The sequence below is a fragment of the Mobula birostris genome, chromosome 5, assembly GCF_030028105.1.
Source record: "Mobula birostris isolate sMobBir1 chromosome 5, sMobBir1.hap1, whole genome shotgun sequence".
NCBI lineage: Eukaryota > Metazoa > Chordata > Chondrichthyes > Myliobatiformes > Myliobatidae > Mobula > Mobula birostris.
In genome coordinates, this window is record NC_092374.1 from 59,551,504 (window position 1) to 59,564,146 (window position 12,643).

Here is a 12,643-nt window from a genome sequence, read left to right on the forward strand (position 1 = left end):
TCTCTTTAAGTCTAGATGTATAGAAGATTAAACAGTAAGTTATTTTCAGGTTTTAAGGTGGTAACAGGTCAGATAGAGAGAAGCTACTTCTTCCAAGTTGGAGAGACAAAACCAAAGGGGCAACAATATTGTTTGAATTTCTTTACACAAAAATAATTGATACTGTTTCCTCCAAAAAAAAACTGTGGAGACTGCGGATAAATTAAAAATCTAAAGACTGAGAATGTTAGTTTTTTGTTCATGAAAGGTAATTAAAAGGGTATAAATAATGGAAATGCAAAGTGGATTTCAGATACAAATGAGGCAGGAGTATTTGAATGCCAGGTAAGCTAATGATGGACTGAATGGCCTTTTCCTGATTGGTTTCTACTTATTGTCATTTAAAAAGTAATCCACCCTAATTTTTAAAGATTAATGTAAAATTCTTTCATTTACGTCCAGCTGTACTGATAGCGAAGTTCTGTTGTGTTATTTACGATTTACTAACCTGAATTCCAACTGTTTTTATACAGACAAGAAGCGAGGTGTGGATTGCTTAGTGGAAGAGAATTTTGTCATTTAAATTTTGTCATAAAAATGCTTGTGACAGAGCTGAATTTCGTTGAAGTAATGGTTGTCCTTTCTTTTCTAGATAGTATTTGTCAGCGTTTGTAAGAGTTTCTGGAACTGTGGGAAGGTTGCACTAGATGACATCGTTGTAAGCCAAGGGGATTGTCAGATTCCTGGAGGTATTGATTGCACCAAAATACTTATCTATCTTTTACTTTATAGTGATGTAGATCTAGACAGGAGATTCCATTAATAGATAGAATAATCATTTTGGCAGAGGTGTTGTAAGCAGAATTTAATAGTAATTTTTAAGCTCAATTTGCATATCTGAGGTACCCTTTGAGTCTAGTTGAAGAAACTTGAGCAGTGGACACTAGACTTTTTGGGAGTGAAGTTAGCACAAGCAGAAATTTGGAAATCTCTAAAAATAGCAGTAGATTGCGAGTCAGTTGTTAACTTAAAATTTGAGATAATTGGACTCCTGGTAGTCAATTATATTAAGGGTCATGCATGGAGGTGGGTTCATGGAGATGGGTTTTGAATAACACATTTTCTCACTCTGGTGAAGCTGTCTATTGTAACTAGGAGACCTTCTCTGGTTCCATTTGTTCTGTAATCCCAGGTGCTGACAGACAATTTCTCAAAAATCTTCCTCTTACGCATCGCATGGCTTTCACAATTGTAGCTCACAAACAACATTGTTTATCTATTCACTACATGCGAGCATCACTGGAAAGGCCTTCTTTATTACCCTTAAGGAGGTGATAGGAAACCCACAATACTTCTTCCCAAGTTAACACAGCCATTCCACTCATATTACACACTGTAGAGTGGAGGCTTCCTATCTGACTTTGAACCTGGACCTGAAAAGTTCAACTTCTGATCCGGGCAAAGGGCTTAACTCTGACTCCTCCCTCGTGCTGCCATAGATATACCACAATTACACTGAGTGTAAAAGCAGGCTCAAAGTCTTCTGCCGCAGACTCTTTGTTGACTGCAACATTAAAGTAAGATTGGAGATGCTTACAGCTTAAGGGGGCTCCTTCTGTCTCTGCAGGGTCCTGGCTGGCTATTCCAGGCAAGTGCAATTTTGACACGGATAATTGTGGATTTATTCAGGACCACAATGATAGAGGCAATTGGTACAGAAGAACAGGTGCTACACCAACATCCTTCACAGGTCCAAAAGGAGATCACACCACAGGGGTAGGTGAGTTGTATGTCAACAAACATTCTCAAATTAATCATAGCTCTAATTTTTACCTTTTCTTGGTATGACGAGAGGCTGCGTCAGCTGGGTTTGTTTTCTTTGAAGCAGGGGAGGCTGATAGATGTATTCAAAATTATTAAATGAATATATAAGGTAGGTAGAAGGAAACTTATCCTGATGGTAGAAATGTCTAAATCTAGAGGGCAGATATTTAAAGTAAAAAGTAAGAAACGTCAAGAGGATCAGGGTAAGGAACTTCTCACCCAGAGGGTGGCTGGAATCTGAGCGGACTAATTTAGAGGGTGGTGGAGGCCAAGGCTCTTGCAGCATTTAACAATATCTAGATGAGCGTTTGAATTGCCAGGACGTAGAAGGCCATGCATCAAGTGCTGATAGATGGGTACTTGATAGTTAGCATGGACATGTACTGTATGACTCTCAAGTAAGAAATGGAATCAGGACTAGACTATTAAACCCTTTGCCTGCTCTACCATTCAATAAGAAAATGGCTAATCATTTACCTGACCCTCAGTTTCCTGCATTAACTGCACATATATTGATTAATATCCAACAAAATGTTTCTCTGCCTAGAAAGTAATTTAGGGACTGAGCCATCTCCTGGGTAGTGTATTTAAATGATTAACTGTCAGCTGGGTGAAGAAATTTATTTACATCTCAGTGCTAAATGAACCCACGACTGGTTCTGGAGAGCACAGCCAAGGAAAACATGATTCACTTGCCAATCCTGTTAAAGCCCACAGGAATTCTACACTTTTCAATGAGATCATTTTCTCATTCTCCCAAACTCAAGGGAGTACAGGCCTGATCTACTTAATTTTTCCTCATATGGCTAAGTTGATGGCCCAGTAATGAACTGACTGAGAGCTATGAACAGTCACAAAGACCTGTAATGAGCTCTGAACTGTGAGAATTCTGAGTCACAGGATTGCATTTTATGAAGTGTTAGAAGATATAGCACACAATAAAACAACATCATCTGTCACTAATATAGTGCCTATAACTTACCAAAATGTGTTAGGATGCTTCACAGATCAATAATAGTTATATGAGCTATTGAGGTAGATATCGCAGAGTAGATTCTAGTAGCGTGGTCTGGAGATATGCCAGGGGTGTGGATTTTAGCAGCAAATGCACTAAAGCAGATTTGAGTGATGTCACAAAAATGGAAGGTTGCCTTGGTGAATTTATTATCATACAAGTTACACACACGCCACCATATACTACCCTGAGATTTATTTTCTTGTGGGCATTCACAGTAAGTAAAAGGAAACACAATAGATTCAATGAAAAATTACACACAGAAAAGACAAACGAGCAACCACTGTGCAAAAGACAACAAATTGTGCAAATACGAAAAAAGAAGCAAAAAAAAATTAGCTACTAAATATTGGGAACATGTGTTGTAGAGTCCTTGAAAATGAGTCCATATGTTGTGGAATCCAGTTCAGTGTTGGGATGAGTGAATATCCACTCTGGTTCAAGAGTCGAATGGTTGGGGGAGTTATAACTACTCCTGAATCTGATGGAGTGGGACCTAAGGTTCCTGTACTGCCTTCCTGATGGCAACAGCAAGAAGAGATCATAGAAACATAGAAAATAGGTGCAGGAGTAGGCCATTCGGCCCTTCAAGCCTGCACCGCCATTTATTATGATCATGGCTGATCATCCAACTCAGAACACCGCCCCAGCCTTCCCTCCATACCCCCTGACCCCCGTAGCTACAAGGGCCATATCTAACTCCCTCTTAAATATAGCCAATGAACTGGCCTCAACTGTTTCCTGTGGCAGAGAATTCCACAGATTCACCACTCTCTGTGTGAAGAAGTTTTTCCTAATCTCGGTCCTAAAAGGCTTCCCCTCTATCCTCAAACTGTGACCCCTCGTTCTGGACTTCCCCAACATCGGGAACAATCTTCCTGCATCTAGCCTGTCCAATCCCTTTAGGATCTTATACGTTTCAATCAGATCCCCCCTCAATCTTCTAAATTCCAACGAGTACAAGCCCAGTTCATCCATTCTTTCTTTCTTTGGCCTGGGATGGTAGGGAACCTTGATGATGGATGCTGCTGTCCTGTGACAGCAATCCTTGTAGATGCGCTCAGTGATGGTGAGGGCTTTAGGTGTGATGGACTGGGCAGTATCCATTACTTCATGAAGATTTTTCCGTTCAAGACCATTGGTGTTTCCTTATCAGGCCATGATGCAACCAACCAGTAAACTGTCCACCGTTTCTTTATATAAGTTTGTCAAAGTTTCAGATGACATACCAAATCTTCACAAATTTCTCAGAAAGTAGAGGTATTGCCATGCCTTCTTTGTAACGGAACTTAAAAGGTTCAAAGGTTCATTTTATTATCAAAGTATGTATTGAGTATACAACTCGGAATCAATCAGATTTATTATCAATGGGGTGCGTCATGAAATTTACTAACTTAGCAGCAGCAATTCAATTCAATACGTAATATGGTAGAAATAATAATAAATAGGTAAATCAATTACAGTATACGTATATTGAATAGATTAAAAATCATGCAAAAACAGAAATAATATATATTTAATAAGTGAGGTAGTGTTCAAGGGTTCAATGTCTATTTAGGAATTGGATGGCAAAGGGGAAGATGCTGTTTCTGAATCACTGAATGTGTGCCTTCGGGCTTCTGTACCTCCTACCTGATGGTAACAGTGAGAAAAGGGCATGCCCTGGGTGCTGGAGGTCCTTAATAATGGACGCTGCCTTTCTGAGACACCACTCCTGGGTACTTTGTAGGCTTGTACCCAAGATGCAGCTGACTAAATTTACAACCCTCTGCAGCTTCTTTCGGTCCTGTGCAGTAGCCCCCCCTCCCCATACAAGACAGTGATGCAGCTGTCAGAATGCTCTCCACAGTACATCTATAGAAGTTTTTCAGTGTATTTGTTGACATACCAAATCTCTTCAAACTCCTAATGAAGTATAGCCACTGTCTTGCCTTCTTTATAACTGCATCAATATGTTGGGATCAGGTTAGATCCTCAGAGATCCTGACACCCAGGAACTTGAAGCTGCTCACTCTCTCCATTTCTGATCCCTCTATGAGGATTGGTATGTGTCCCTTCATCTTACCTTTCCTGAAGTCCACAATCAGCTCTTTCGTCTTACTGACGTTGAGTGCCAGGTTGATGCTGCGACACCACTCCACTAGTTGGCATATCTCACTCCTGTACGCCCTCTCGTCACCATCTGAGATTCTACCAACAATGGTTCTATCATCAGTGAACTTATAGATGGTATTTGAGCTATGCCTTGCCACACAGTCATGTGTATGTAGAGAGTAGAGCAGTGGGCTAAACACACACCCCTGAGGTTCGCCAGTGTTGATCGACAGTGAGGAGGATATGTTATCACCAATCCGCACAGATTGTGGTCTTCCGGTTAGGAAGTCGAGGATCCAATTGCTGAGGGAGGTGCAGAGGCCCAGGCTCTGTAACTTCTCAATCAGGATGGCATCTGCTGTCCACATCTTGTGACGGTAGGTAAAATGGAGAGGATCCCATTTGCTCCTCAAGCAGGATTTGATATAATTTAACACTAACCTATGAAAGCACTTCATCACAATGGATCTAAGTGCTACTGGCTGACAGTTGTTGATGCAGGTTACCACGTTCTTCTTGGAAACCGGTATTATTAAAACCAGCTTTAATCAGGTAGGTACCCCAGACTGCAGAAGCGAGAGGTTAAAATTTTCAGTGAATACTCCAGCCAGTTGATTAGCACAGTCTTGGTCAGAAGCTCTCTGTGGGTTCACCCTCCAGAAGGATGTTCTCACATTGGCCTCAGAGAGTGAAATCTCAAAAATAACATCTCAACCTCGCTGATAATCAACATCAGTGCACTTCAAGGATACACCCTCAGCTCTCTGCTCTACTCTCTCTATACCCATGATTGTGTAACTAGGCATAGTTCAAATGCCATCAGTGAATTTTCCCATGACGCAGCTGTTGCTGGCAGAAATGCAGATTGTGACAAGGAGACATGCAAGAGTGTGAGAGACTGTCCTGGTTGAGTGGCTTTGCAACAGCAACCTTGCACTCAATGTCAGTAAGACCGAGGAATTGATTGTAGACTTCATGTGTGGAAAGTTGAGAGAACACACGCCAGCTCTCAGCAGTGGAAAGGGTGAGCAGTTTCAAGTTTCTGGGTGTCAACATTTCTGAATATCTATCCTGGGCCCAACATACTGATGCAATTGCAAAAAATGACACCTGTGGCTATATTTCATTAGGAGTTTGAGGAGGTTTGGTATGTCACCAAAGATTCTAGCAAATTTCTACGGATGTACCATGGAGAGCATTCTAACTGGTTGCATCACTGTCTGGTAGGAGAGGCCACTGCACAGGATCGGAAAAAGCAGCAGAGGTTTGCAAAGTCAGCCAGCTGTATCAAGGGCATTAGCCTCCTCAGCACTGAAGACATCTTCAAAAAGCGATACCTCAAAAAGGTGACATCCATTACTCAGGACCCCATCAGACAGGCCATGCCCTCTTCTCATTGCTACAATCAGGGAGGAGGTACAGGTGCCCGAAGACACATTCTTAACATTTTATGAACAGCTTATTTATTTTATTTATTTAGAGATACTGCACAAAATATGTTCTTCCGTTCCTTTGAGCCATGCCAACAGCAAGCCCCGATTTAACCGTAGCCTAATCACGGGATAATTTACAGTGACCAATTAAACCATTCCAGAACTAATGAGCTGTCCTCCTTCTTCAAAGAAAGGGGCTTTCCTTCCTCCACAATTTCGCACATATCTGCTCTCACCCATCCTCCCACCACCCCACCAGGGATAGAGTTCCTCTTGTCCTCACCTACCACCCTACTAGCCTCCATGTCTAACACATAATTCTCTGTAACTTCTGCCACCTCCAATGGGATCCCACCGCCAAGCACATCTTTCCCTCCCCCTTCCAACCTTCCGCTTTCTGCAGGGATCGCTCCCTACGCTATTCCCTTGTCCTTTTGTCCCTCCCCACTGATCTCCTTCCTGGTACTTATCCTTGCAAGTGGAACAAGTACCCTACCCTCTACACTTCCTCCCTCACCACCATTCAGGACCCCAAACAGTCCTTGCAGGTAAAGCACTCTTTATCTGTGAGTCTGTTAGGGTCATCTACTGTATCCAGCGCTCCCAGTGTGGCCTCCTGTATATCAGTGAGACCTGATGTAGACTGGTTCACCAGGCAACTATGCTTCATCTGCCAGGATCTCCATGTGGTCACCCATTTCAATTCTACTTCCCATCTCCATTCTGACATGTCAGTCTACGGCCCCCTCTGCTGCCGCAATGAGGCCACATTCAGGTTGGAGGAGTAATACTTTATATTCCGTCTCAGTAGCCTCCAACCTGATTGTGTGAACATTGATTTCTCAAACTTACGGTAATTGCCCCCCTCCATCCCTGCCTTTACCATTCCCCAATTCCCGTTTATCTCTCTCATCTTATCTCCTTACCTGCCCATCACCTCTCTCTGGTGTTCCTCCCCTTCCTTATCTTCCATAGTCTTCTACCCTCTCCTATCAGATTCCCCCTTCTCCAGCCCTTTATCCCTTTCACCTATCAGCTTCGCAGCTCTTTACTTCATGACTCCCCCTCGCCCGGTTTCACCTATCACCTACCACCTTGTACTTCTTCCCCCCCACTCCCCCCACCTTCTTGCTCCAACTTCTCATCTTTACTTCCAGTCCTGATGAAGGGTCTTGGCACAAAACGTTGACTGCTTACTCTTTTCCACAGGTACTGCCTGGACTTAAGGGTTCCTCCAGCATTTTCTGTGTGTTGCTTGGATTTCCAGCATCTGCAGATTTCCTCAGCTTTACTCCACTAACCTGTATTTTTTTGAACTGTGGGAGGATACTGGCACACCCGGGGAAAACCCACAAATTCAGAGGGAGGACTTACAGAGGATGCCGGAACTGAACTCTGCACTCCAACGCCCCGAGCTATGATAGCTTTGCGCTAGCTGCTACTCGACCATGGTACCCACTGTGGGAAGCTTCTTCCCCTCTGCCATCAGATTTCTGAACAGGCAATAAATCAACCCATGAACATTATCCCACCACTTCTTTAATTATACATATTTTTTCTTATATTTCTGGTTTATTTTTATGCTGTGCACTGTACTCCTGCAGCAAAGCAACAAATTTCAGGACATATGTCAGTAATATTATGCATGGCACTAATGTCCACTTGCAAACAACATCCAGGGCAAGGGAATTGGTCAGTGCAGACAGACCCAAGGACAATGGCTTCGATAACATTTCCGCTCTTTCACTGCTGGATGTCAGACAAGGGCTAGAGAATGTACTGGTACTGGTGTGATCAGAGGGGACGGTAATGAGTTTTTGTCTGTGTTTGTAAGGGATCTAGACTCCTTCTTATCCCATATTCTGATACTGAGGAGAAGAGTTCTGAAGCAGAGTACTATAGGCAACAGCACAGGTGGAGGAGGAATACTCAGACTAATCTTCCATCTAATCATTCGTTCATTTTGATGGTTCAGCATCCAGTTCACTCATCCGTCCAGCCAGCGGTCCAAAGTATGGCTTGGACCAGGGTCCAGATGGAGGATAGGATGTGCAGCTGGAGCTGGGATTGAGCTTCAAGCCACCATCATCAGGAGTATGAATAGTTTTACAGACGGGGCCAAGGTCGAGAATATTTGTGTATTTCCGCACACTTTGAATTCATCAGGCTTGCTGAAAAACTTATTATACTACATGTAAAAAAAGTGGAATGTGCGTTTAATAGAAGCAACATCCAACAGTCTAGAAAGTCTGCTGGTCCAGCACCACCAAACCTCCAAGGATGCCAGCTTACTGTACCTTTGCAGTTTTATTGCAGAGAGAAATGCAACCATGTGCACTCAGCTGTGATATTTAATGATTTCTCAATTCAGCGCTCTGCTCTTTTTCTTGTAATAGTTTGTTTTGAGTCAAGGACTTCTGAGCTATAATCAATCTGTGATGGAATTTATTGGGTTGAGCGACACCTGTGATGCAGGAGAATTGTTAATATTTTGGGTTAACATTTTGTTGCTTGCCAATCGATTTAGTTCTGCCAGCCGCCCAATTTCTCAGCATTGGCCATGTCAGTGTCTCTCCAGAAGCTTTTATGTTTCTCATCCATTTAAATGCCAAGGCCTTTTGGCCAGTCTTTATTGTGTATGATTAGCTTTATCATATGATAAGAGGACTGCTTGACACCTTTCAGTGGAAGTGGTAGAAGTCCATTTGCAAAATGAAAGTTAGATAAAGTCATTTAAACATATGTGCTTTTTAGGTACTTAACCTTAAATTGTAAGATCTCCTGAACAGTGCAAATTGAACATCTCAGCTCCAAGCAGATATTCCTGTTGGTGCCCTCTCTTTCTGCAGGGGAATGTGAGATCAGCTGTTTAGCCATACATTCCCCAAGCAGTAGGCTATCACACATAGAAACATAGAAAATCTACAGCACGATACAGGCCCTTCTGCCCACAATGCTGTGCTGAACATGTACTTACTTTAGAAATTACCTAGGGTTACCCATAGCCGTCTATTTTTCTAAGCTCCATGTATCTATCCAGGAGTCTCTTAAAAGACCCTAATGTATCCGCCTCCACCACCGTCGGCGGCAGCCCATTCCATGCACTCACCACCCTCTGGGTAAAAAACTTACCCCTGACATGCCCTGTGTACCTACTTCCAAGCAGCTTAAAACTGTGTCCTCTTGTGTTAGCCATTTCAACCCAGGGAACACATGAGACACACCTTTCAACTTTCCAACCAAGTGAATTCTTTCAGCTGAGATTGACCCTACATCTCAAGCCTATGGCTGCCTGTGACTAAGTGATTACAAATTAATAACGTTTAATGGGTCCAAAATGCAGAGCCCTCATAAGGTTATAGACCTCAAGAAGGTTACAGGGATAGTCCTCCATGACCTGAATCAATGTGCTGACGTCATGCGGAGGCTTGCATGCTTCAAGGACTCTATCAGACGAAGCCAACTCAGGGCCACTCGGGGAATGGCTGTGGACAAGACGCCAGACAACGATTGATCCAACTGTGGCTCCTGAACAGATAGACTCCTGTCTGCCCCTCCCGGGACACACTTCATCATAAATCAAGCCAACCAATTAGAAGTGTGAAGATGAAAACACTTGCCAAACATAACAACAAAAACAGAGATAGTGAAGTGTAAGGCCATGTTGCTTTTACAGTTATCACTCTTTTAGAATGGGAGCAGGCGTAAGCGGACATCCCACCCTACAAAAACTCATTTCAGGGAGGTAGAACCCCCGCCCTGCAACCCCATATTCCCTCCCATCCCCCCGGTTGACCTCCAAGGGTGTATGTAATACTTTGTTTAGTGATTTTGTCTAATCTGTAAACCAAGTTGGGTATATGCAGAAAATGTGACATTGAAATATGTACTTATATAATATTATCACGTTTATTCTATTACAACTTTAAGCAAGTCGACAGGGAGTTTGGCCTCATCACGTAGGACATCAATAGAGTAGCTCCTTAGCAGCTAGCCAGCTAGTTTAAATAATGTTAGCTATCCGAATGAACGAATGACACCTGTTAAACTCACCTCAACGTGTCTTTTACATTTTAACCCATCAATGGGCAATAGAAAAGTCACTGTTGCAAACAGTGCAGCGAGCAACACTGTCATTATTTTTGAGGTCAACTGTAAAGCCCGCCCACAGAGAAAACTGATAGGTCTACTTAGCACGAAGGGAGACCAATCAGGATGCTCGCTCTCCCTCTCCCTCTCAAAAAAAATCGATTTCCGGGATATTGTATATAATTTCCGGGCATCAGGGAGCCACTATCAATATGCGGGAGACTCCCGGAACTTCCGGAAGAGGTGGGATATCTGTGTAAGAGCTCTGACCCCTTCAGTCTACCCAACCAATCAATGTGATATTGGCTGATCTACCCCAGGCCCCATTTCTGTGTCAGATCCCCATATCCCTCAATCATTCAAAAATGTATCTACCTCCATTTTAAATACTTATAATGATATCACCTGCTCGACTCTCTTGGGTAAAGAATTCCGGAGATTCATGATCTTTTGTTATCCCATGATTAACTAAAGGGGAAAAAATTATAAATTAAAGCAGGCAATGTTGGAAAATCCCTGCAGATCTGGCAGATCTGTGAAAAGTGAAACTGTTAATGATTCTCTTCCCACACAGCTGTCTTTCTAAGTTTTCTAGAATATTCTATCTTTTTATTTCAGATTTCTAGTGCCTGCAGTTGTTTTGATTTTCATTTACTTTGGTAGAGTTATGTTTCCCAGAACAACACACACAAAATGCTGGAGGAACTTAGCAGGCCTGATGAAGGGTCTCGGCCTGAAATATCAACTGTGCTCTTTTCCATAGATGCTGCCTAGCCTGCTGAGTTCCTCCAGTTTTTTGTGTATGTTGCTTAGATTTCCAGCATCTACAGATTTTCTCTTGTTTGTGATTTCACCAGAACAATGTTTTTGTTTCAGTGCGGAATGCCTGTAATCTAATCTGTTGCAAACTTTCCTTCAGGCCGCTATATGTATATTGAGGCCTCCCATATGAGGCGTGGATACAATGCACGACTGTTGTCATGGCAGCTGAGAGGATTCACAGGCAAACAGTGCCTAGTGTTCTTTTACCACATGTATGGGATTGGAACAGGATTGCTAAATGTCTACCTGAAGAAAGAGAATTCTCCAGAAATCCTTATGTGGAAAAGAAGAGGAGAACAAAGCATATCTTGGATGAAGGCCTCGATAGAGTACAAATGTGAGCAAAGCCATCAGGTTAGTTGGCAAATTTCCACCCAACTGTGACCTGCTTTAGCTAACGTATGGCCAAAGACCATTATTAAGTTTGGACTTAGCTACGCTCGTTCTTGCCTGATCAACCTTCATTCTATTTGTAAGTTTCATTTTATCTGAAACTGCTGCCTGTATCCTAACTTGCACCGTCCCATTCACTCACTGTCTACATGTTTGCTCCTGTTTGTGCACTATCTGTTCATTCATTTTTCAAATCTCTATCTGATCTACTCCCACTTTGTAATCCCCCTCAGGTCTGTAACCCTGCAAGTTACCTGCACTCTTCTAATCCTGGACCCTTGATCACTCCCAAATTTAAGAACTAACTATTTTGTCCACATGTACAGCGTCAAGATCCTACGCTCTGGAATTCCATCGATAAAACTTTCCCTTCTTTATCTCCCTTCCCTCTTCCTAACATAAAAGTTTCTTATTTGACAAAGTTTTTATTCACCAATCCAAATTGTCAGGTTTGGTTTGATTTTCTAATGCTGTGAAATATCTTGAGATGTTTGCTATGTTAAGGTGTCGTACAAATTCAAGTTGTTATTGTCTACTTTAAACATTCACCACATGAGCCAATGGAATTAAGAGCAGAAGTGAATCACTCAGCCCATCGAGTCTACTCCATCTTTTAATAAGTTCTCGACTGAACTGATTGTCATCTCAGCTCCTTTCATTGTTGCTCAGCAATAATTTATCCATCTTAGCCTTAAAATATTCAAATGCTTTACTTCCATCAACCCTTTGGAAAGAGAATTCCAAAGACTCTCTACTTTCTGCAGGGGAATAGGGTGCCTCAATTCCATTTTAAATGACCACCCACATTCTTAAACCCCTAGTTTGAGACTCTCCCACAATATGAATCATTCTATCAACATCAATATGATTGAAAGACCAATTAGAAAATTATATATTCAGTCATCTCTCTCTTCTTTTACCAGCAGATACAAGCCAAGCCTGTCCAACAATTCTTCATAAGACAACACTCCATTCTAGATATTAGTCCCGCAAC

General features: G+C 42.3%; 1 protein-coding gene and 1 long non-coding RNA gene across 3 annotated transcripts in view; one reads left to right on the forward strand and one right to left on the reverse strand.

Moving 5' to 3' along the window:
• mamdc2a (MAM domain containing 2a) overlaps positions 1-12,643 on the forward strand; it is a 114,253-nt gene that overhangs the window by 80,698 nt on the left and 20,912 nt on the right. Inside the window, exons 10-12 of one of the 2 annotated variants that reach the window (XM_072258105.1) lie at positions 632-728; positions 1,607-1,759; positions 11,354-11,610. In XM_072258105.1, the coding sequence (XP_072114206.1) occupies positions 632-728; positions 1,607-1,759; positions 11,354-11,610 (507 nt within the window). The remainder of the gene's footprint in view (positions 1-631; positions 729-1,606; positions 1,760-11,353; positions 11,611-12,643) is intronic. The other variant, XM_072258106.1, reaches the window with a different exon arrangement.
• Positions 1-12,643, reverse strand: part of LOC140197718 (uncharacterized) — a 64,307-nt gene that overhangs the window by 4,745 nt on the left and 46,919 nt on the right. The gene's annotated exons all lie outside the window — the stretch shown is intronic.